General features: G+C 37.7%; 1 protein-coding gene and 1 long non-coding RNA gene across 3 annotated transcripts in view; one reads left to right on the top strand and one right to left on the bottom strand.

The window, feature by feature from the left end:
- Positions 1–25,729, bottom strand: part of PRPF39 (pre-mRNA processing factor 39) — a 38,393-nt gene extending 12,664 nt beyond the window's left edge. Inside the window, exons 1-5 of one of the 2 annotated variants that reach the window (XM_025442870.3) lie at positions 25,570–25,729; positions 7,911–8,252; positions 7,356–7,481; positions 6,580–6,698; positions 1,488–1,655 (exon numbers count right to left, since the gene is read on the bottom strand). In XM_025442870.3, coding sequence (XP_025298655.1) covers positions 1,488–1,655; positions 6,580–6,698; positions 7,356–7,481; positions 7,911–8,228 — 731 coding nt within the window. In that variant the 5' untranslated portion in view covers positions 8,229–8,252; positions 25,570–25,729. Of the gene's footprint in view, positions 1–1,487; positions 1,656–6,579; positions 6,699–6,826; positions 6,968–7,355; positions 7,482–7,910; positions 8,253–25,569 lie in introns of those variants that run through there. The other variant, XM_035720088.2, reaches the window with a different exon arrangement.
- LOC118355547 (uncharacterized) lies at positions 3,962–7,519 on the top strand. Its single transcript, XR_004818239.2, has 2 exons — positions 3,962–4,046; positions 6,657–7,519. It is a non-coding gene; the product is annotated as an uncharacterized LOC118355547 (long non-coding RNA).
- Positions 25,730–26,801: the final 1,072 nt, after the last annotated feature.

Below are 26,801 nucleotides of genomic sequence, written 5' to 3'. Positions count from 1 at the left end.
GTTCCCTGCATGGAGCCTGCTTCTTCTCACTCTGCCTGTGTCTCTGCCCCTCTCTCTCTCTGTGTCTCTCATGAATAAATAAATAAATAAAATCTTTAAAAAACAAAAAAACAAATATTCATCAAGCATTTCCATGTGTCAAGTTTTAGGTCTTTATCAAGTGTCTTCCTAGGTCATTACACTCTAGAAACCTGGCCATCTCCTCTATTCCATAAAAAAGAGAGACAGTATATTCAGATCTACACAATTCCTATTCCTAACCTGGATCTGCATAACTTCTGCTCTCTTTAGCAAATTGATCCACATAACTTTTTAGATGCTTCAAACAGTCCTCTACTTTTTTAGTAAAGAAAAATTTAGAAAAACACTTACTTAAAAAGAACCTAAGTTTATAGGCCCTAACACTATACTACTTATAAAAATTATAGCAAAAATGTAGAAAATATGTTGGCTAAAAAAAATGCAAGTACATATCAACACAGCAAATACTTGCAATATAATCTTTCTTGTCCAGAAGGACACTGAGTCTTTATCAGTGGGATATTTTGAGTACAGCAGAAAACAGAACATGGAAATCACATCACACAAAATTAGCTGTTTTCAAATATGCATAAAAATGAAATGATACCAGTCATGACAGAAAATCATAGTGAAAAATTTAAATGGAATTACTTTTAATTGAATATAAACAGATTTAGACCTACTATGTGAAATCATCTTTCACCATTTGGTATAAGGTATTATATGAATCACAAGAATGTACTGTTAGTACACCATTAAGTCGCTTTTTATTTAAGATTTATTTTTTAGGGGTGCCCAGGTGGGTGAGTCAGTTAGGCATTTGCCTTTGGCTCAGGTCATGATCCTAGGGTCCTGGGATCAAGGCCTATGAACTCAATCGAGCCTGCTTCTCCCTCTACCTCTGCCCCCAATTTGTGCTTGCTCTCTCTCTAGTATACTCTCTCTAATAAATAAATAAAATCTTTAAAAAATAATTTTTTTAAGTAACTTTACACTCAACATGGGGCTTGATCTTACAAACCTGAGATCAAGAGTCACATGCTCCACAGAGAACCCATGCCAAGGAACCCCAAATAAATCATTAAGTTTTAAACAAGCATCTTTCTGTGCCATGTACTCTATTAACTTAGTACCACAAAGAATAATTAAACTTAGGTTCTTTATTCTCATTCTTTCACACTGAAATATCTACTCTGAAATGTCTTAGATAGAATTCCCATTATTCTTAATCCATAAAATAGATGAAGAAAAATTTGTTTAAAAGTAGTAAAATTCCTAAACATTTCATAAAGTATATGGAAAAATGTCAAAATTTAAAAGCGCATAAATTGTGGTTATCAAGCAAGAAAATTTATTCCTGTTTGTATCTAAAAGAATCTCACATTTCAAGAGAATTATAATCCTCAATGCTAATTAATTACCTGAATAATCAAATATATTTTAATGATCAGATTTTTTCCACCCACCTCTGAAAATGGTGACTATACAGCTGTGTTGGAATACCAAGAATACGATCATATATAGCTGTAACTTCTCTCAGGTTTCCCTGTTCATTTTCCCAGTTTATATACATTTCCCACAGTCTGTCAGATCGGAAATCTGTTCCTGCAGCTAGAACAGCATGCTCGAAAGTTCTGAAAAATTAAATTACCTCTAAGTTATCTTTCCAAAATAAAATCACTTTTAAAATATTATTTCTATACCTTGCAATATATATAAATATCAAATCATTAGGTTGTACAACTGAAACTAATATATATCAATTATACTTCAGTTTAAGATAAAAATAAAAATAAAAATAAAACATTATCTTTAAATTTCAAAAGATCACACTAAAGTCAAAATTACATTCATCTGTTCCTATACAAGTAGGGAGTAAAAGGCAGAAGGAATAACAGAAAAGTGTATGATAGCTATTTTTTAAAGAGTAAGTAAACATAGAATATGTATACTTTTATGTAATTTTATCTTATACAGAATTATAATGCAAAACGTACACATTGCAAACATACAGAGTGACAATGCAGACACTTAAATATGTGTGAAACTTGAAATGTTTGTTGAATAGATTCATTTACAGCAGAAGAGACAAATTTTATCTCAATTTAATGAATCATTTTCTGGCAAAGTAACTCTCCAAGAAGGGACCCAACTGCCTTGTAAGGTAATGAAAAGTATACATACATTTCAAAACTTTCAGAAGTTCTCTTCTGATTGTAAAATTACAGATTACTAAAAAAAAAAAAAAAAAAACACACAAACACCACTACCACCACCACTACCATGTGCTTTTAAACTACCTAACTCATTTCAAGAGATTTTTGTAAGCAATTTTAATCATTGGATTTGATATCCCAGTTGGATAAAACTTTTAGGTACATATTTTCAAAATGAATACATTCAAGAGGGATTTTTTTTTTTTTTTTTTTTTTGGTAAGAGGGATTTTTAATGGTATAAAACTACACTACCTGAATTAATCTACAACTTTAATAGGATTCCAATCAAAGCTCTAACAAATTTTGACTGGAACAGGTGAAACATATTCTAACATTTAACATTCGGCTAACATACCAAAAAACCAATGCAGAGGGCATTTCCTGAAAAGTATCAAAAGAAATTAGGAAACTATAGTAATTAACAGTATGGTGATGGGTAGGTAACAGAAAAATAGGTCACATAATAGTTCCAAGAAAATAAAACAGAGGAGTATACATGTGAGAATTCAGTATATAATAAAGAAATTTTAAATCAATGCAGAAAAGTTGGACAAAATAAAAGGTTAATCTGTCTTAAGACAGATTTAAATGTCAGATGAATGATAACACAAAAAACTTTTAAAAAATTAGAAGAAAATACCAGATTTATATATTCTTGGCAAGACAGGCACAAGACTCACACCAATAAAAGATTAAAGACTGAACCACAGTTAAAAAAAAAAAAAAAAAAGATTAAAAAAAACGATAAAAAGACATCCTAAACAAAGTTTAAAAATGTTCTAAAACTGGAGAAATATGGTAACATACATAAAAGGATTAAGAGTGTGTATATGCATGCATGTACACATGTATATGTTTGCACCTAAGGTTTTCAAGACAATAAAATACATGTTACTGCCCCTGCAGAATCCCAAAATGATTCAGAAAATTAAAGCACCAAACAAACACTAAGAAATGTGGGGGGAAGGAAGGTTGGGAGAGGAAGTATGATAAGAAAGTAAGGAACTAAAGACAGGACGTTTACAAGAAGGTTGCCTTAAGGAATGGTAAGAGATCTTAAACTTCCCTTCCTACCCAGCTGTGGGATTTCAGGAGAGAGGTATACATTCCCCAGGCAGATCAGATGATCCCTCAATGAGAATCTGTCTGGTACAGTAGTAAGGCATAAGGATACCACCACTGGAACTCCCCCAACAAAAACCTGAGTGGCCATTTGATCACCCTACTGTGAAGTCCACCAAGCCAGCTAATAATACCCTGCATACAAGACACAGAGCTTATATTCAGTTTATTAAAATATAATCCTTAACATGAGCAGAAATCAGACAAGTCAGAGATGAAAACAAGTAAAAAAAAAAAAGCTTCAGAGGAAACAGTGCTGGGAGCAGAGGAAAACTTCCAACACTTAATACTTTTTTTTTTAAATAATAAAAAAATTATTAAGCCATGAAACAAGACTAGGAAGATATAAGAAAAGGAACAATAAACAAAAAAGATTCTTGGACATTAAAAAAAAATGATGGCAGATATTAAAAATTCAATATAAGTATCAAAGAAACACCTCAAAAAGTCAAACAAAATATGTCAAGTAAAAAGTAAAAAAATTAAATGATGAAAACAGAAGATCTAATGTCCAACTATTAAAAATAATAGAGAAAACCACAGGAAGGAAATTATTAACATAAGAACATACACAATAACATTATTTATTAATTTTATTATGTTTTTTTAGGCGAACTCTATGCCCAACCTGGAGTTCAACTCATGACCCCAGGATGAACAGCTGCATATTGTATTGACTGAGCCAGGTAAGCACCCCAATAACATTTCTCAGAAGAGAAAGACGTGAGCACCACAGATTGAAAAGGTCTATTAAGTAAGCACAGTAAATTACAAAAAGAAAACCCACACCAAAGCATACCATTGTAAAATCATATTTATGTCAAAGATAAAGAGAAGATTTTAAAAGCTCCCATGAGGAAAAACAAGTCATACAAAGGGAAGCCACAGAGTTATCATACTTCTCAATAATACCACCAGAAGCTAGAAGAGAATGGAGAGATGCCTTCAAAGCCATAATGAAAAATTACTTCCAATTCAAAATTCTATACCTCACTGGACCATCAACTGGGTGTTTCAAACTTACAAAAATCTTATTTTTTTTTTCTATCCAAGAATCCTTTATCAAGAAGTTATAGGACACACTCCTCTAAAGGTAGGCATAACATTAGAAACGACAAATACCCACCATTTGCTTCGACGTGGATGGAACTGGAGGGTATTATGCTGAGTGAAATAAGTCAATCGGAAAAGGACAAACATTATATGGTCTCATTCATTTGGGGAATATAAAAAGTAGTGAACGAGATTAAAGGGGAAAGGAGAAAAAATGAATGGGAAATATCAGAAACGGAGACAGAACATGAAAGATTCCTAACTCTGAGAAACGAATTAGGGATGGTGGAAGGGGAGGTGGGCGGGGATGGGGGTGACTGGGTGATGGGCACTTGACGGAATGAGCACTGGGTGTTATTCTATATGTTGGCAAATTGAACATCAATAAAAAATAAATATACTAAATAAATAAATAAATAATAAAGGTAGGCATAAGCCAAGAATAAACAGGATTTAATAAAGTCTCAAAAATAGAGCTTGAAATCCCAGGAAAGAGGTAAAGATATTTCCTAGAACCACGAAGAAGAAATCCCAAAATAATTGCTGTATGGCAGAAACAGAACAGAGCAACCAATCCAGACTATAGAAGACAAGGTTCCAAGAGGGATATCCACCAAGAGGAAAGGTTAAAAATGCAATTTACAAATTCCAGAGTAGAATTCTCCTTCACAATTTTCAGATTACATAAATAACACCAGACATATACACTTTTTAACTTCCAAAAAATAACTTACCTAGCATTTGTACATTGTGGAAAGTCAGTATTAATACTGACTACCAAAAGTAGCTATTGGAGGGAGTGGTAAGTTTTCTAAGAAAACTAAGCAAATAGGAAAAAAGGAGAGTTGAAAAGCAGTAATTAATTCAAGGAAAAATAAAAGGCCCTGAAACCTACCCATATTAGAAAAAATAAGAAAGGGAAGACAGGGTATAAGTGAACTAAAAATCTCATCTACCATAACAAAACCATGATGTAATGAAGAGAGAGAAAAACCAGGAAAGAGCTACTATTATAAAAATGTAGAAACAGCTAAAATACTTGGAGAGGTACAGAGAATGCTTTTTGTTACAAGCAGTTTCAACAGTGACTTTTTAAACTATATGCACATAATTTGATAAAAACAAAAATAAAAAACACATTTAAAAATTCCTATAATCAGGATGCCTGGGTGGCTCAGTGGTTGAGCATCTGCCTTTGGCTCAGGGCATGATCCCAGGATCTGGGATGAAGTCCCACATCAGGCTCCCCGCAGGAAGCCTGCTTCTCCCTCTGCCTGTCTCTGCCTCTCTATCTGTCTCTCTCATGAGTAAATAAATAAAATCTCTTAAAAAATTTAAAAATTAAAAAATGAGATCACTGGAGGTTAAAAAGAATGTGTCACGACTAAAAAAAATATGACTACTCTCATATTCTGTGGGAGTTTAAAATTGATACCAGGGGATCCCTGGGTGGCGCAGCGGTTTGGCGCCTGCCTTTGGCCCAGGGCGCGATCCTGGAGACCCGGGATCGAATCCCACATCGGGCTCCCGGTGCATGGAGCCTGCTTCTCCCTCTGCCTGTGTCTCTGCCTCTCTCTCTCTCTGTAACTATCATAAATAAATAAAAATTTAAAAAAATAAAAAATAAAAAAAATAAAATAAAATAAAATTGATACCACTTTTGAAAGAACATACATTAGATAAAACTTAGCTATGTTTTCTCTTTGACAAAAGTTCCACTTCTAGCATGCTCTACATAAATAGACAACTACAAACATGTTTACTGCACCACTGATTATTTCCTATAAATAAAGATTTGGTCAAATAAAATACAGTACTATGATATCACAAAATACTTTTGCAATGCTTGAAAAAATACGAGAGATTCTAAAACATTCTATTACATTAAAAAAATCAAATATGTACACATGTATGTATATGAAAGAACACACAATTCAGAAACCATGAAGGGAATGGGATTGGGGACATAAGGAACAAGGATATGAAACAAGGACATTATTATCCACAATTTTTATAATCATGTAGAAGTTTATTACATGTATCATTTTTTTAAACAGTAAAAAAAAATCTATGTTAAACAGTTTAACATTCATGAGTAGTTCTACTATCAACATCAGAATACTTATTTCTACTTTGAATACATTTGAATATCAATGTTTAGCATACCCTCTTATTGTACTGTTTGTCTCAGGATCACCAGGGTCCAATGTTTCTTTTAAGAAGTTTATATAATGTATCCATAGGTCAACACTAAGAGGTATTGCCTGAAGCCCCCGCCGATACACCTAAGAAGAAAACAACAAACTGTACTTCAAATATTTAATTATTTCTTAACAGAGAGGCAACACTGTGTTATCCGGTGAACCTTAGAAATACTAATTACTGGAATTTTGTTTAAATAATCTACCATTACCATTTGGGTGGAGGTTGGATAGAACATGGCAATGTTCTGATCCCCACGTGCAGAGTCTTGATCTTCAAAGCGCAGCAGTCCCTGCATTCTGACCGGGTTGTGTGGGCAGGCTTTGGGTTACAGACCATAGGGCACAGACCCATTAGAGCATCAATGACAGCGTCTGACCAAAAATGCAATAAGACGTAGCAAATGTGACTAGCAAACCAACTATATTGTTTGGAAAATGAGAAATAAATGTAAGTGAGAGAAAAGCCCTGCCCTACTTGTTAAGCTGCAGTGTAATACAGAGGCTTGCACTGCAAAGCTTGACAAACTGTAGAGGTTTAACGCACCTGCCAACAAAGAGAGAAAATATTAGCTACAAATGCCACAAGAGTGACAAATGCAAATAAAATACCCTATAAAATTGTTTGACCATAAATCGTAGGTACTGCCAGCCAAAAAAAAAAAAAAAAAAAAATTTTGTTTCGTTATTATTTGGCTTACAGTACCTAATGGAGATAATTTTATTCAGTAATGTACGCACCTCATCTGATTGTTTAATGTTGTCATGCCGCTTTTCAAGGTCTGCATACTTTTTCCAGTAACCATAGCAATACGGATAGTGTATGAAAAATTTGTCAAACGCTTTCCTGGCAGCCATCAAGTGATTCTGACGAAAATAAAACAAGGTGTTTAAAAATCTTCGAAGTTTTTGTCACAAAAATATTTATTATTTCTTCCAAATGTATTATCTCAAATAAAATAAATGGCAGATTTAAAAATCACACACACACAACAGCTCTTTTCCCTACATATTATAGTCTTTTCCTTTTAAACAAAAGGAAGGAACTATTAAATAGCAAGGTAACCTTTTACTTCAGTGATCATACACACACATGTGCACACATACACAAACCAATTATTACAAATATTAGACTTGGACAAATGTCATGAAAATTATTTAAAGCTAAAAAATGTACATATATTCAGTTTAACCTGAAAATTATAAAAGAGGCAACTTTAATTACAAAACAGTAAACCTCATCTGATATTACTTGATTAATCTATCCCTTCTAGTCCCATTTAAATAGTTACTAACCTCCTGTTCTACATACTGAAGCAAATATACCCAGCCTGTAAAATCCTGAGGATTGTTTTCTACAGTTTTCCAGAATTTTTCATATTCTGGAGGGAAATTTGCTTCTGTTTCTGTCACTGGAAGGTCCACAGCATTTGCTATTTCATTTTCTTCTGTAGTTGCATTCACATTAGGCGATCCATCAGGGGACTGTTCCATTTCCGTAACATTCATAATCTCAGTACTGAAATCAGCAGATTGTTCTACCACTACCTCTGAACTGTTGCCTGTGCTGCCATTACTAGAATTCCTGTACTCATCCATGTGAGAATTTTGCATAGTTGTTTGTCTTCAGTTAATGATCTGTGGAAACACAAATAAAAAGGAACATCTTCCAAATGTTTATTTGGCATCATCAAAACCACCTTTTAAAACCCCAGTTAGCTATTAAAGGAATATATTAATTTCATTCTTGATCTCTAAACAATGGAACCGTGAATCAAAGAATACATGTATACTAAATCTGGGAAGATGCTGACATTTTGTCTCTAGAAAAATTGCATTAGCCATGTGGCAAGTCACTTTTAGTTGTCTATCCAATATCTTCTCTCATCATCTTCCTAATAAAATACTGTTTTTGGTCAGGTTAGCACTATATTTAGCCCCTTACAGGGAATCCTGAGACTGAAAGGGGTATCTGCTGCAAAGCTCTGGAAAAGATTTTGTTTTTCTGATAAAAAGGGACAGTCACAGGACACCTGGGTGGCTCAGCGGTGGAGCGTCTGCCTTCAGCTCAGGGCATGATCCTGGAGTTCCAAGATCAAGTCCCACATCAGGATTCCTGCATGGAGCTTGTTTCTCCCTCTACCTGTGTCTCTGCCTCTCTCTCTGTGTCTCTTATGAATAAATAAAATCTTTAAAAAGGGGAGGGGGCAGGCACAAATAGCGAAGGTTCTACTACTTCCCAGTTTGAATGTGAACATACCTAAAACAACTTACGTCCTTGAAGCAGTCAATATGGGAATGGCAAGAAAAATTAAGAAATGCTAGCTCTGACATCATCAAGCTACTAATAAGAAAGACAATGCCACTTCATACTGTGTAAGAACATAAGTTGCTATTTGTTTAAACTAGCATCAATAGACACATTTTCTATTACTTGCAGACAAATGAAGTCCTAATTGATTAACCCATTAACAAAGCATGATAATGTCCATTTCTTCATTTCCCCTTGTCAACACTAAGTATCATAAAACCTAATTTTTGTTCATTTGATTAAAAAGAAACTATCTCACTGTGATTTGCATTTCTTTAACTGTGAGAAAGCTGAATTTCTATTTTTTCTTAAATGTCTTCACATCCTTTCTTCATATTTTCTATTACATTACTAATTTTTATTCTTATTGATTCATACAAGCTCTTTTTAAGCTAAGGAAATAAGATCTTTATAATACACATTGTAATTTTTTGTTTTTCTTCTTTCTAGTTTTTTGTGTGTATTGAAGTTATCTTGTAAATTGTCAAGCAGATATGAAATCCAAATTTTAAAACATTATTTCAAAATATAGTGAAACAAAATTTTTCCCAACAAAGGAGAAATTTAACATGTAAAATCAGGAGACCTTCTGAGGCTGAATGCCACTGGAAGAACTATAACCAGGTAAGTCTATGGAACATTGTTTTTGTTTTTGTTTTTTTAAAGATTTTATTTATTCATGGGAGACCGAGAGAGAGAGAAGCAGAGACACAGGCAGAGGGAGAAGCAGACTCCGTGCGGGGACCCCCAATGTGGGACTCGACCCCAGGACCTCAGGGTCACCTGAACTGAAGGCAGACACTGAACCACTGAGCCACCCGGGGCCCCAAGTCTATGGAACATTAAAAAAAAAGTGGGGATTGGCTTCCAGATGGCTCAATCAGTTGAGGCCCAACTGTTGGTTTCAGCTTAGGTCAGGATCTCACGGTCCTGGGATATAGCCCCACATGGGGTTCTGCGCTCAAGGACATCTACTTGAAGATTCTCTCTCCCCCTTTCCTACTGCCCCTATCCGCACTCATGCACGTGCATGTGCATGCTCTCTCTCTCTCAAATACAACTTAAAAAAAAAAAAAAAAAGGTAGGGGGAGGAGAGAGAAGAGAAAAATAAAGAAGGGGGTAGTTAGGGTGGGGACAGAAAGTTAATGGCCTAATGTACGTTGTCCAATACTAATTATATTCCTGGTAGAGAATTATCTACGTATATAAGATAAAGTCCTTTTACTCTAAGGCTTATTAATTTATTGAAAAGGCTGAGTGAAGTAAGTTAATCGGAGAAGGACAAACATTATATGTTCTCATTCATTTGGGGAATATAAATAATAGTGAAAGGGAATATAAGGGAAGGGAGAAGAAATGTGTGGGAAATATCAGAAAGGGAGACAGAACGTAAAGACTGCTAACTCTGGGAAACGAACTAGGGGTGGTAGAAGGGGAGGAGGGCGGGGGGTGGGAGTGAATGGGTGACGGGCACTGGGGGTTATTCTGTATGTTGGTAAATTGAACACCAATAAAAAATAAATTTAAAAAAAATTTATTGAAAGGCTATCAAAAACAGGCAAAAGAGAAAGAGAATTTAAATGAAACAAAGTCAAAGTTTAGAGAAATCAACTGAAAATTACATCCATCTAGAAGAGCTTCATGAAATACAGAACTGGGTCTTAACTTTGAAAAAAAAAATAATAATAATGAATTATTCCAGAATAGAAAAAAGCCCACTTGACTTGATGGAACAATCTTCTTGACAGTAGACAAAGAGGCAGAAATTAGGATTGATTCAAAGATGAGAGAGAAACTGACCAGAATGAACATGGTTTATATTGGGGAAGAAGGGTAAGCAGCAGAGTAAGCAGGGCAGAGCCAGAGGGATTTAAGAAAAAATGACAGAAGTACACAGGCATCTGCGAAGAAATAATACAAGCAACAAACCTGGTTGGTACATAGTTAAAAAGAATCCAAAATATCAGACTACTAGAAAAAATAAAGTTCTCTTCCCATAAGCTTTTCCAGGTTTAAGCCATTTGAGGCCCTAGAAAAAGGCAAAGAAGTTCTCTATTTTTTTCTTTTCCCCTTCCTTTATTTTTTTAATATTTTATTTATTTATTCATGAGAGACACAGAGAGGCAAAGACATAGGCAGAGGGAGAAGCAGGCTCCCCATGGGGAGCCTGATGTGGGACTAGATCCTGGGACTGCAGGAACATGCCCTGAGCCAAAGGCAAACACACAATCTCTGAGCCATCCAAAGCATCCCTCCTCTTCCTTTAAAGAAAAGACACATTTGAAGATTAATTTTCCATATGCAAATTAGTCATTGGTTTCTGTCTTTTGATTTCAAAGCCGCTGTCAAACAAAATCTTAGGTTGATACACTGACCAGCCCTATTCTAATTGCATACTTAAGTGGGACATAATGGTTTCTTCTGCAATCAGCAAATTTACCACACCCCTGCATCTATCAATTATTCCACACCCTACAATTAAAGTGTTGTAAAAAGAATTAAGAATATCATCCTTACCCTTCGGAAATCATTTTTCTGATTACTCCAAAAATCACAGAGCCAAAATAATAATACAGTGAAGTTATTTTTTAAATAAGTTTTTCCAACATATTCTTCATAATGTGGCAATTAACTAGTCCCACTTTATTCTTGACAACAACCAGTAACTTCCAATTGGCAAAATAAAACAGCAAAGGGGCAAAAAATATCAAAAGGAAGGAGACAACAGTGTGGTTTTAGCATAAAAACAAACCAACAGAACAAAGAGCCAAGAAATAAACTGCATATATAGTTAATGATTTTCGACAAGGGTTCCAAGATTATTCAACAAAAAAAGGGCAGTCTCTTTAACAAAAGGTGCTGGGAAAACTGGATATTCACATGCAAAAGAATGAAGCTGGAGCTTTACCTTACACCACATGCAAAAATTAACTCAAAATGGATTAAAAGCCTGAACGTAAAAACTTAAAAATATAAAATTTCTAGAAGAAAACATAGGAGAAATCTTCAGGATACTGGATGTGGCAATCATTTCTTGGAAATGATACCAAAAGCAAAGGGAACAAAAGAAAAAACAAATGGGCTATAGCAAACTTTAAAACTTTTGTGCATCAAAGAACACAACCAAGAGAGTGAAAAGACAACATAAGAATAAAAGGAAATATTTGTAAATCTTTGTACATTGTTGGTGGGACTGTAAAATGATGAAACTGTTACAGAAAACAGTATGGAGGTTCCTGAAAAAATTTAAAATAGAAGTAGTGTATATGACCTAAGAATCCTAACTTGGTATATATCCAAATTAACTACATGTAGAAACTCAAAGAGCTATATGCACACTCACATTCATAGCAGTACTCTCCACAACAGCCAGAAGAAGGAAACAACCCAAATGTCCATTGACAGATGAGTAAACAAAATGTAGTATATACAACGAAATATTATTCAACCCTTTTTTTTTTTTTTTTAAGAGGAGGGAGAGTGAGTGCAAGCAAGGAGAGGAGGGGCAGAGAGAGACTCAAGCGGGCTCCACACCCAGCACGTGAGAAAGCAGGGCTCAATCTCAACGGAGATCACAACCTAAGCCAAAATCAAGAGTTTTTGGGTTTTTTTAAAGATTTTATTTATTTATTCATGAGAGACAGAGAGAGAGAGAGGCAGACACAGGCAGAGGGAGAAACAGGCTCCATGCAGGGAGCCTGATGTGGGACTTGATCCCGGGTCTGCAGGATCAGGCCCTGGACTGAAGGTGGCACTAAACCACTGAGCCACCCGGGCTGCCCCAAAATCATGAGTTTTAACTAAAATCAAGACATTTAACTAACTGAGCCAATCAGGTGCCTCATTCAGCCTTTAAAACGAAAGAAATCCTATCATATTCTAGATGGAAGAACCTTGTAGACATTATGCTAAGTGAAGTAAACCAGTCAAAAAAAAAAAAACCACCAACAACAACAACAACACTGTATGATTCTACTTATATGAGGTATCTAGAGTAATGAAATTCATAGAAACATAAAGTAGAATGCAGTTACCAGGGAATGGAGAGAGGGAGAAAATGGGAGTTAAGTACAGTTTCAGACTTGTAAAAAGAAAAGTTCTGAGTATGCCTGGGTGGCTCAGTGGTTGAGTGTCTGCTTTTGGCCCAGGGCATGATCCCAAGGTCCTGGAATAGAGTCCCACATCAGGCTCACCTCACCCCAGGAAGCCTGCTTCTCCCTCTGCCTATGTCTCAGTCTCTGTGTGCCTCTCATGAATAAATAAAATCTTAAAAAATAAAAAAAAAAGATGAAAAGTTCTGGTAATCTGTTTACAACCATATGTACTTAACACTACTGAACTACACACTTAAAAATAGTTAAGGTAGATTTTATGTTATGTAGTTTTTATCACAATAAAAAAAAGGTAAGAGAACAACTTAAAAATAACCAAATTAGGAAAAAAGTACAAAAGACTAGAAATTAGAATTTCCAAATCCCTTTCGCTTTTTTAAGTTTATTTATTTGAGAGAGACAAACACAGCAAAAGAGCACACAAACGGAGAAGCAGGATCCCTGCAGAGCAGGGAGCCAAACTCAGGGCTTGATCCCAGAAACCTGGGATCATGACCTGAGCCAAAGGCAGATGCCTAACCTACTGAGCCACCAAGGCACCTTCATCATAAGATGTAATAAGATAAATATTATAATGAACTAGGGGGAAAGGGAGAGTCCTACTTCTCTCCCTTAATAGCCTATGATCCTAGGGTCAGTCTTACTTTCCTCACTTCTAAATTAGAGAGTAATAATAATACTTTCACAGGACTGTTAAGAACATTAGATGAGACAGAAGCATGTGGGAAGTCTATAAATTCACATAAACAAAAGTATCACTCAAATAACAAATTCCTCAGAAAGTATTTTCAAACATAAGATGTTATACTTTAAAATACTAAGGAGGGCAGCCTGGGTGGCTCAGCGGTTTAGTGCCACCTGCAGCCCAGGGCTTGATCCTGGAGACCCGGGATGGAGTTCAGCATCAGGCTCCCTGCATGGAGCCTGCTTCTCCTCTGCCTGTGTCTCTGCCCCTCTCTCTGTGTCTCTCATAAATAAATAAATAAAATCATAAATAAAAAATAAATAGAATAAAATAAAATAAAATAAAATAAAATAAAATAAAATAAAATAAAATACTAAAGAAAAGGGCACTCTCTCACTCTCATTCTCTCTTGCTCTCACTCTTTCAAATAAATAAATAATACCTGTTTTAAAAAAAGGAAAAGACAAAAGAGGAAAAAAAGCTGTTGACTTTGACATCATAAAACTAGTAGTCAACAGTTTATCAAGAGGTCTATCTTATTTCTTAATTTTTCAATTTTAGACATTTTTGCTGTCTTACTACTAGAGAAGATTAAGATTTAGTTATTATACCAGACATGCTTCCACAACTTCTCTCTCACATACATGCTCCAATTTCTATCAGTTTGGAGTTAAATCAATATTCAGATTACATCAGTATGGCTATGTAAACATTTTTTTCAAGGTATCTTGTATACTCTAATTACATTTCCTTGCTTCTACTTCTTTAAATATTTTCTCATTATTTTCATATACCTGGTTTTCTTTGAAAATTGACCTCAAACTCCTGAAAAGCTCTTATAAAAGGCCTTCAAAAACAACTGACGGGATCCCTGGGTGGCTCAGCGGTTTGGCGCCTGCCTTTGGCCCAGGGCGCAATCCTGGAGTCCCAGGATCAGGTCCCACGTGGGGCTCCCAGCATGGAGCCTGCTTCTCCCTCCTCCTGTGTCTCTGCCTCTCTCTCTCACTCTCTCTCTCTCTCTCTCTCGGTCTATCATAAATAAATAAGTCTTAAAAAAAAAAAAAAACTGACACCAGGGCTGCCTGGCTGGCTCAGTTGGTAGAGCATGTGACTCGATCTCAGGGTCCTGAGTTTGAGCCCCAGTTGTGGCATAGTTTATTTAAAATAAAACAAACAAACAAACAAAAAAAACAATTGATACTCATTTTCCCTTAGGGAGACATCCTTTTTGAAACAGCTAACCTTCTGCAGCAATTCAGACTGGTTTGTCTTGTCTAAGTTTGTTCACTTTGATACAAGGAATTCCTTTCACTCCTTTCCTGGGCTGAATCTCATTTATAACAGCCAAAATCCTTTTCTTTCTCGATTCTCTTTTAGAGAATCATTTCTATAAATTTCTAAAATAGGGTATATGGGGCAAAAAAATTAAGACTTTTCAATTCTAAAATTCTAATAACTGAATGATAGATTGTCTAAATATAAAATTCTAGAATGAAAATAATTGTTTCTTAAGGGTTTTTAAGGGGGGGGGGTGCCTGGCTGGCTCAGCTGGTGGAGCATGCAACTCTTAATCCCACGGTGGTGAGTTTGAGCGCCATGTTAGGTATACAGATTACTTAAAAAAAAAAAAAAAAAGTTTTGAAGGAATCTTTGTTTCCTAGCAGAAGGTGTTGTTTTATGTTTTAAAAGATTTATTCATTTTAGAGAGAGAGAGGGCACACACAGAGAGGAGGATAGATGGAGAGATGGAGAGACAAGGAGAAAAGAATAACTGATCCCAGACTTCATGCCGAGTGTGGAGAACAACGTAGGGCTCAATCCCACAAACCCAAGATCATAACCTGAGTTGAAACCAAAAATTGGGGGGGGGGGGGGGGGGAATCCCTGGGTGCATCAGCGGTTTAGTACCTGCCTTGGGCCCAGGGCATGATCCTGGAGTTCCAGGATTGAGTCCCACATTGGGTTCCCCGCAGGGGGCCTGCTTCTCCCTCTGCCTGTGTCTCTGCCTGCCTCTCTCCCTCTCTCCCTCTCTGTCTCTCATGAATAAATAAATAAAATCTTTAAAAAAAAAAAAAAGTTGGACACCTGACCAACTGACTATGCCACCCAGCCGCCCCTAGGGTGTTGCTATATAGAATACTTCTCTATATGTGACCTGTTTTTTCCTCCGTGGTAGTGTTTAATCCAGGTGTTCTCAAATTCCGAAATGATGTGCCATAGGAAGTCTTTTCTACCCATTCTTCTGGCATTCATTCGGAAGGCCTATTTTAACCTAGATATTTACATCATTTAATTCATATATTCCATATTTATCATTTATGTGACAATTTTCTCCCCTTGGTTTTCTCTTTTTGTTCAACTCACATTACTCGGGTGTTGTACCTATTGGATGATCCTCTACTTTTCTTATCTTTTCCCACATTTTCCCCTATCCCTTTGATTCATTCTATTCTAAAAGACACTTTTACTAGATTTTTAATATATGAATCAAAGTTTTAATTCCTTTTTACTCTGAATAATCCATTTTACAGTTTTTTATTCCTGTTTCACTGGTGTAGTACCTCCTGCCATCTATCTGTAAAATCACTTTAAATTTTCTTCTGTTTTCAGCACTGTCTCTCTTCTGAGTGTTTTTTGACTATTTGTTTTGGTCTCTCAAGTAGAGTGATCTAACTGCTGTTCAAGTGTGAGGCATCACACAAAATCAGAAGCTAAAGCTTCAAAATTGGTGAACTTCAGTGCAGGATGGCATTCTACTGAGGGGGAATTCACTAAATGTCAGTGCTTTATTTCATTTCCCTGGTGTTAAGTTTTCCCAAAGAAGAATGTTTCAACTTAAAAATGTATAAAGAAGGCAACAAGCATTCTGGGAGCAAAGAAAACAGGACTAGAGATCTTACCACTCAATATGTAAACTTTCATTCAATTTCCCTTTTTCATCAAGATCCTTCATCCTGTCCCAACTCCCACCAGCTGTGTCAAAACTTCTCTGGTTCCACCCTTTTCAAATAATAAACATTCAGGTTTTTGTTGGCTGAACTATATGGAGAAGTAAAATCTAGAGTCTACACTACTCCAGACTTCAACTAATCCTAAAATTTTTAGCTCCAAGCAGCACTCTCATCTTCAGAGACACTTGATAACCAAGATTCCTGAGCCCTTCTGGAGTTTTGTGGGAAGATCCCTCTTATTTCTTAGGAATTTCCCTCTCTGCAGGCACAGAATGAATGCAGAAAAATGAAAACCTAAGTTTACCAGTTAAATCAGTCCATCTCTTTCTTCCAAAAACGTTAATTCTCATGTTGATACTTCCTCTTGTCTTTTGTCCTTTAGGGTTTACACGATTTTGTTTTTATGTTATCTTATTTTTTTATTTTACTGAAATTAGGTTTAAAATTATGCTGAACCCCATTCATGCAGTATTTTTTAATAAATTTCTAACCAATATAATTTCCTCCTGTAATAATAGTCATTCAATAGATATTTAGTGAGCAACTTCCATGTGTCAGATACTACTGTTCTAAGCACTGGAAATTTAACTGGGAACAAAACAAAGTCCTGACTCTCAAAGAGCTGACATTTTAATTTAAGAATATAGACATTTCTTTAAAAAAAAAAAAAGTCTACAATATGTACATGATACTAAGTGCTAAGAACAAAAAAAAAAAAAAAAAAAAGGAAAGGATGATATAATAAGAAAGTCAAATTATACAAATATGTAGAGCAAGAAAATTCCAGGCAGCAGAAAAAGCACATTCTGAGACAATAGCTTGTTTAGCATAGTCACAGAAACATAGATAAGCAAGAAGAGTACTACGGCTGGATTTACTTAAATATCCCTCAATCTGGTTTGAGTCCTCCCTAATATTTAGCTTTACTGAATACATCATCATCAACCTCATGTAATGCCCATTTTCATTTAGCGTAAAGCTTTAAATTAACATATTCTGACCTACCAATAACACTTGTAGAATTTTCTCATAAAGAAATACTGAGGAATCCAGAGGCAACCTATTGGAAGTATTAGACTAACAAAGCTGCTATACAACTGAGAAATACACAAAAAAGTGACATTTTTCTAGTTAGAAATAATTCTTTTTAAAGCCCATTTTAGAGAATTAATCATGAACAAGCATGTTCATTGCAGCATTTTTTCTAGGAAAATAACCACCTGTTGGTTCACTATCCAGCCCAGCCTCAACCACTCCCAATAAAAATACTAATTTCTCATAATGAGCTATTTGTCACAACCAGTTGTCAGTCTTAGATTTCTACGAAGCTTCCATTTCCTTCTTAAAATTCTTTACATTTCCAAGAAGTAAATCTATTATGATATCAACCACCGAATCCTCTCCACCTCATTTGTAATGTTGCCTTTCACCCCCCCCTCCCCCTGCCAAAGTATTATTTGCTTTGTATCTCTACTATAGAACTCCTGTAATGGCTAAAATACTTAATCATCACTGGTCCACCTCTTCCCTTGGTCACAATGGATAAAGTATCTCTGCCCCTAACAAAGATCATACCCTGAACTCATGATTTGATCATTTCTCCCACCCATCTTCTCTGGAATAGTGTCTCTTAAATTATCTTTACTCTCCCGTTATCAGTTTCTCTCAGTGTCTTAAATCACTTCCACTAGCATTGTCATATAAATGGTTTTCTTCTATTTAAAAATTTATAACATATATACTACAATTTAGCTTAAATGCAAGCAAAGAACGGGTAATCAGTCATAAACTATGTTAAGGGTTTGGATTTTGTTCTAAGGACAAAGGCAATGAAGTTGAATTGAAACTTGTTATTTCTACTTCTGTAGCCTCCATTTACTCTTCAATTCGGTTTCTTCATCACTCTCTAAAATTTGCCAAGGTCACAATCTTCTTGTTTATAAGTCCAATTGAACATTTCCTAATTCATCTTTCTGATTTACTCTTTAAATAGCATCCAACAGTAATGACTTTTTACTTGAAAGGTTCTCTTTTCTTGCCTTCCCTGACATATTTCACCTAGCTTTCCTCCTACCATTCTGAATAATTTTTTTATATTTTATATTTATTTTTAATTTAAATTCAATTAAGAATTTCTTTTTCTTCTCAACAATCTTGTAAGAATTGGTAGCACCCGAGATTTTGTCCTCAGCTCTCTCCTTTTTTCAATCAACACTCTCCTTGGGCTAATAGTGTTCTTCCACTTGATATATTTTCTTCACTTGACTTCCAAGTCACATCATCACCTCTCCTACTTCACAATCACTCTTCTTCGTGAGTGAAGAGGCATGAGAGCTAGCCTACTGAGGCATCTGATCTTTCTTTCAAGGTCATCTACCCTTCTCTATCTCCATTAACTCCCAATCTCACATGGTTTTAAATATTAATTATATGCTAAGTCCCAAATTCTATCTCCAGCCCTCTTCAAGATCCATATATCCCACTGCTACTTTTATCATCTGCACATAGAGACATCTCAAATTACAAATTGTCCCTAAGTGAACTTCTGATATCTCCCCAAAAACGTGCTCCATCCACTGCCTTCCATGTCTGCTGAAAGGAAATCCCTCCTTTCAGATGCTCAGCCCAAAAATCTTGGGAGTCACCCCTGACTCTTCTTTCTCTTACAAACAACCACTCTGTTATGGAATCTTTCATATAGATTCAGCATACCACTCCTTATAATTATCATTCAAACCACTCATCTCTCATCTAGACTATTACAGTCTTCTATAACCTTCTATAGGTCTCACGCTTCTCCCCTTTGGTTGCACCCTACCCCTACTGCCCTGTCCCCAGTCCATTCTTAGCACAGCAGATACCACTCTTTCTAAAACATAAAAAAGACTATGTCATTCCACTGTTCCATCTCACAGAGTAAGAGTCAATGTCCTTGCAATAGGCCATGGCCCCTCTCCTACTATATATACCTTTTGACCTCATCTTTTTTTACTTTACCCTCACTCAGCCCCAACCACGCTGACATCTTGTCTTCTCTAAAACAGACCATACTCTCTAGCCTCAGAGCCTTTAAACTGGTTGTTTCCTCCACCCAGGGTGATCCTCTCCCAGATCTCCTCCTTTGTTGTTATGTCACCTCTTGGGGAGTCTGACTCTTGATTTGGGCTCAGGTCATAATCTCAGCCTGGTGTCAGGCTCTGTACTCAGTGGGCAGTCTGCTTGAGATTCTCTCTCTCCCCCTCCCCACCCCTACTCCCACTTGTACCCTTTCTCTCAAATAAATAAATAAATCTAGAAAGAAACAAATTAACTCACCTTCTCAATAAGACCTACCTGGGCAATCCTATTTAAAATTGTCACTTGCTCCCATCCCCAGCACACATGATCCCTTTTCCCATATTTGATCCCCTTTACCTTCATTTTTTTTTCTTTTATCCATGATATTGTACTCTAACATAATAATTTACTTATTTAGTATACCCTAACATAGGAATCAACTACCCCCTTTCTATTCACAGTACTACTGCTATAGTTTAAGTAATCATTATCTCCCCACTAGACCAGTATTTTTTCAACCTGCAGACTGCTTCAGACCAGCTTTCTCTCCTTTTTTGCATGTGAAAAATAAAACAGAATTGTTATCAGAGTACTTCACACACACAGTAAGGTACATTCTTTTGTGACATTTGCTGTGATTATACACACACACACACACACACACACACAAATTCAATTATTGCATCCTAAGTTGCCTGGCATACTGAAGACATTACTTGTGAAAGAATGAATGAAAGCATGTCATCATATACTGCTATCATTTCAATTACTAGCTATTTGGGATAATACTGAGACACTATTGACTGAACAAGTATTTTGTTGAATGTCAGCCATTTTTAAGAATGGGAAAAAGAAAACTGACAAGATTAAATAATCTGTCCACGGTTACATGGTAAGGAACAGACACAGCATTCAAATCTCTTTTCTTTCTTTTTTTTTTTTATTTTAAAGATTTTATTTATTTATTCATAGAGAGAGAGAGAGAGAGGGCAGAGTCACAGGCAGAGGGAGAAGCAGGCTCCATGAAGGGAGGCCTGACGTGGGACTTGATCCCGGGTCTCCAGGATCACACCCCGGGCTGCAGGAGGCGCTAAACCGCTGCGCCGTGGTTGCCCTCTTTTTTTTTTTTTTTTTCCCCAAACCTCTTCTAACACCAAAACTCTCCCTGCTCTCTACTAATTTCTGCAGCCAACAAATTCTATTTTGGTTGAAGTTTGGTTTTGTTTTGTTTCCCAGTTCAGCTCCTTTCCACTTCAAGTCCTTAGTGTACCCAGTTTCTTCCATTTGGAATACTCTGCTACCCTTCTAGCTCATCCCCACTTAGAAACCTCAACCTAGCTAAAGCCTACTCATTCTTCTGTATGAAGTTTAAACATTACTTCTTGAAAAGTATTCCCATACACTCCATATTAGTTACATTCCTTCCATGATGCTTCCACAGCATTCTTTTTCTCCAAAGAAGAAATTACATTTGTGATGTAATAACCTTCTGTAATAACCTTCTTTACTTGTTTGATATCATCACTTTGTAATCTTAACTACAAGTTTCCTGAGAGTAAGGACCAGATCTACCAATACACAGGGATACAGCACACCCAGAGGCCTAATACTACACACTCAATTCACTGAATAATAGATGCTATTATAGTCCTTAGTTCCCCCAAACTAAATACTAACATATCATTTTCATAACCAAATAAGAAATGGTATAATAAAGTACTTGAGCTTTAGAGTCAGACAGAAGTGAATTAAACATCTGGCCCAGAAACTAATTAGGGAACACTGAGCAAAACAGTTAACCTCTCTAAGCCTCATTCACAAAATAATCACAAATACCTTGCCATAAAGGTTGACTTCTTTTCATTCACACTGCTATTACTACAGTTTTTTTAAAGATTTTATTTATTTATTCATAAAAGACACACAGAGAGAGGCAGAGACACAGGCAGAGGGAGAAGCAGTCTCCCCACAGGGAGCCCCATGTGGGACTTGATCCCAGAATCACACCCTGGGCCGAAGGCAGGTGCTCAGCCGCTAAGCCACCCCAGCGTCCTGCTATTACTACAATTTAGGTTATTTACCATCTCCGCTCTTTAAAAAAAAAAAAAAAAGTTCATTTATTTATTTAAACAATCTCTACACCATACACGGGGCTCTAACTCACAACCTGGAGATCAAGAGCCGCATGTTTTACTTACTCAGTCAGCCAGGCACCCCTATTTTATAATACCTCTTGAGTAATGTTTTTCAAATTTCAGACTGCTACAAATCAGCTTCTCTTCTTTTTAATGGAAAAATATAGAATTGAAAACAATATATCAAGGGATCCCTGGGTGGCGCAGCGGTTTGGCGCCTGCCTTTGGCCCAGGGCGCGATCCTGGAGATCCGGGATCGAATCCCACGTCAGGCTCCCGGTGCATGGAGCCTGCTTCTCCCTCTGCCTGTGTCTCTGTCTCTCTCTCTCTCACTGTGTGCCTATCATGAATAAATAAAAATTAAAAAAAAAAAAAAAAAAAGAAAACAATATATCAAAGTTCATGCATGCAAAAGGGCTTACCGTTGAAATATATACAGAATACAACTGCTGTTTATTGGGTTGCAAAATTTACATGTACAACCTATTATGGGTCCTAGTCAAAAAATTTAAAAACATTGCTACACTACTGCTACGGATGTATTAATATTGGTGTAATATTAAATTCAGCAGAACAGAGGTAGTGCCTTTGTTCACTACTGTGTTCCTAGAACCTAAAACAGTGTCTAGTATGTAAGAGCACATTAAATCTGTTGAAAAAGTGAGTGACAAATCTGGTCCCCACTTAACTTTTCAAACATACTAATCCTATAGTATTCCTCCTCATTGCAGTTTACAGAGCCCAATATAATTTTCATGTCTGAACCCTGGCTTACTCTATTCTCTTAGACTAACAAAACTTTCCTCCTTTTCTCAACTCACAAATCAATCAATGCCTTTTTACTATATTTCACTTTTTTTTTACATTTCATTTTCTTATAAAATCATATTAGAGGGCTAAAGTCCACAAGAATGAAATATGATGAAGTGACTATGTAGTACACTAAAAAATACAATGCTATATCACATTCAACTTTTAGTTCAGTTACAGCATACTTTAAACATTTCACTAACAATTTAGCATGCCACCTTAAAATTTAAAAGGTCTTTTGGAGGCTCACTTAACCAACACTTAACTAAAAGTGGGAAGTCTAATTAAATACCTTCCCTTTTAACTCTCTATAGGTACCCAAAACCATACTATACACTCTTTTGATAAACGGAGCAACACAAAAAAATCTAAAGTCATCACTAAGGACTAAAAAGTCAGCAATCTGAGTATTGCAAATCAACTAGCTTCACAATCTGCAAGTTACTCTGTCCCTCCTCCACAGATAAGCCAATATGAAGACACAAGTTGGTAAGAAGAGACTATCATAACCACCGGTTTTGGCAACTGTTTTCAGAGGCTAAGTAGAATGTTCACAGATTGACCTTTTTCAATTTTCCACATATTAGACACCGAGTATGTTCCAGAAACTCAACTTTATATACATATATTTACATAAATATCTGCATCACCTCCAAGTCTTTGGGGGGAAAAAAAATCACCACTTGACTGGAACTAGTACTTTCTTTCTCCATTGAATATTTTTCACACACACACACCTTATGTTTTATGCAGATTACTTATTAACATACTACAAAAAGTTCCATTCTTTCTCTTTATTTTTTTAAGATTTAAAAATAATCTCTAGGGATCCCTGGGTGGCGCAGCGGTTTGGCGCCTGCCTTTGGCCCAGGGCGCGATCCTGGAGATCCGGGATCGAATCCCACGTCAGGCTCCCGGTACATGGAGCCTGCTTCTCCCTCTGCCTGTGTCTCTGCCTCTCTCTCTCTCTCTCTCTCTGTGACTATCATAAATAAATAAAAATGTAAAAATAAATAAATAAATAAATAAAAAATAAAAAATAAAAGCTACGTAGCAGAAAATGAATTAAAAATAAATAAATAAATAAATAAAAAATAAAAATAATCTCTAGGGCAGCCCGGGTGGCTCAGCGGTTTAGCGCCGCCTGCAGCCCAGGGCGTGATCCTGGAGACCCTGGATCGAGTCCCACGTCGGGCTCTCCGTATGATGCCTGCTTCTCCCTCTGCCTGTGTCTCTGCCTCTCTCTCTCTGTCTCTATGAATAAATAAATAAAATAAAAATCTAAAAAAAAAATAAAATAAAATAAAAATAATCTCTACAGCTAATGTGGGGCTCAAACTCATAACCCAGAGATCAAAAGTCACGTGCTCTCTTGATTAATCCTGCCAGGCGCCTCTGTTCTTTCTCTTTAAGACGCGTGTGCACACACACCTTTTATCATTTGATTTATAAAATTCTTTTTCTTACTCAACTATAGGTAAGCAAATAAAAATATTACCAAATACTCTGACACTAAAAAAAATTGTGCTTTCTAATTCTCACTTCAAATATCTCACACCACTTACTAACTACCTATCTTTGCTCAACCCCTAATTATTCCAGAGTTCACAATCCAGGAACTAGAGTTCTTTAGCAGAACTCCTTTCGTTCACGTTATCCCTACCAGAAGCTGAACAGTAGAAAGTTCCAACTTTTGCAACTCTAGAATAAGGTGATAAATGGGACAGAGAAAGGAGGGGGGGGGGGGGCTTGTTTTTTTTTAATCCAGTTAAGCTCTCAGAGAAACCAAAATACTTAGGTTCCCCAACATGAGCTTCATACTTCCCTGTATAAAATTTGCTTTAAGCTTCCAACCTTTCCAGCTGTAAAAAACAAAAAAAAAAAGTTTAAAGTATTTCTTTTTTTTTTTTTTTTGAGATTTATTTTTATTTATGATAGACAGAGAGAGAGAGAGAGACACAGGCAGAGGGAGAAGCAGGCTCCATGCAGGGAGCCCGACGCGGGACTCGATCCCGGGACCCCAGGATTGTGCCCCGGGCCAAAGGCAGGCGCAAAACCGCTGAGCCACCCAGGGATCCCAAGTTTAAAGTATTTCTGAACAGACTGGATCAGTTGCCAAATAACCTAAAGTCCTTCAAGGGAAGGCAACATAAACATCCAACTAAAAAGTAACAATATAATCCGCATAAAACCATACGGTATTACATGATCATCCATAACGCATGAAGAGCAGTACTACTTATTAAAGATGTGATTTCAGAGCGAGACAAACGCCAGTGTTGGCCTCTGATTGAAAACAGGCTCCTTTTAAGAGATCCTACCGGGACCTTTAATGTCTGTTTTTCTCGATTCTATCCTACGCTGCCAAAAGCCCTGGGCGACGCTGGCGGTGCTGTGACTCAGGGTCGCAACAGCGCGGCTGGGGCGGTCGGAACGCGGAACGCGCCACTACAAGGCGCCTCCAAGCTCTTACGAACAGAATCTGAATTCTCGCAGTCGTCTGCCGGCTACTATGGGGCCCCCTCCACTTCCAGTCGTCCCAGCACGCGGCCTTCCGGCTCCTGGCGAAGCTAGGGCTTCCCACGTAACCCCAACGCGCTCCCGAAGCCCAGGTGGAGGCCCACAGACACCCGCCCTTTATAAGGCGCACCCGTCAGAGAAACGTTTGGTCTAACTAAGAAAGGAAGCCTCGCCCTGCTCCACCCAACAGGTGGGAAGGAGAAAGGAAGGGACAGCTGGAAGCCGAGACCAGGCCAGGCCAGGCCTCAAGCGGGGCGGGGGCGGGGGCGGGAGCCGGAGGCCGCAACCCCAGCGCGGCCCGAAATCCGGCAGGCCCCTTCCTGCCCCGCAAACCACCCCCTCCAGCCAGTTCCAAGACGCCCGCCCCAGCCCACCTGACGACGGATGCCACTCAATGCCATGAGCCGCAGTCTGGGCCAACCGAGCCGAAGATGGCACTTCCCCCGTCTCCGTCCCGCAGCAGCCGCCACCAGCACCACGACCGCCTCGTCGGGAGCGCTTCGCGCATGCGCCGCTGGCCCGGGAGGCGAAGGAGTCACGTGGTGGCGCTGCGCTCGGGCCTCGCCCTCCGCGGGATCCTGGGCCCCGGCCCCGCCCCCGGCCCCGCCCTCGGCCCCGCCCCCGGCCCCGCCCTCGGCCCCGCCCCCGGCCCCGCCCTCGGCCCCGCCCCGGGCCCGCGGTGCCGCTGCCCGCCGTTTGCTCCGCTCCGCGGCGACTTTCTAAGCGAAAAGACAAGTGTTTAGGGCCTCTTACATCCTCGATCTTAACCGTAGACGGCGCCTCACCCCCCTCAGAGAAAACTATCGTGGTCTTATGGAGCAAACCGAAGGTTTTCCCAACGACTGCCCAGGTCTTACCCCTCCACCTGAACATGAGCAAAAATTCATCCTTAAATCTCCATTCTTCGGGATGATACAGATCTTGGGTCCTCCCAGGTTTCCTCAAGAGGAAACATCAAAAACAAACAAAAGAGAGGAAACCGTAGTGGAAACAAATGAGGGGCTTGGGGACGTGATCATTTAAAGAATATATAGGGACGCCCCGGTGGCTCAGCGGTTTAGCGCCTGCCTTCTTCAGCCCAGGGCGTGACCCTGGAGACCCGGGATCGAGTCCCCTGTCCCGCCCCCTGTGCTCTCTCTGTGTCTCTCATGAATAAATAAAATCTTTAAAAATAAATAAAAGAATATATAAAATGAGTGAAGGCTTCTTGCATTGACAGACTTAGCCATCCTCTTCAGTTACATTCCCATCTTCATTTTTTTTTTTAAGATTTTATTTATTTGTTCATGAGAGACACACAGACAGAGGCAGAGACACAGGCAGAGGGAGAAAGTAGACTCCCTGTGGGGATCCTGATGTGGGACTCCATCCCAGGACCCTAGGATCATCACGACCTGATCCAAAGGCAGACACACTCAACCACTGAGCCACCCAGGCGGCCTACTTACCGTCTTTTCTAAACTTACAGCAGAATCAGATTTCAGCATATTGTGGAGGCCAATTATAATGTCAAACCTGTACAGTGGGATTTATGTAGGAAGACAGTTGAAACTTTACAAATTTATGTTGACAAAAATATGAAGAATACATGAGAAATTTCATTGAG

The sequence above is a fragment of the Canis lupus genome, chromosome 8 (assembly GCF_003254725.2).
Source record: "Canis lupus dingo isolate Sandy chromosome 8, ASM325472v2, whole genome shotgun sequence".
NCBI lineage: Eukaryota > Metazoa > Chordata > Mammalia > Carnivora > Canidae > Canis > Canis lupus.
This window is presented reverse-complemented; position numbering and strand designations above follow the sequence as displayed.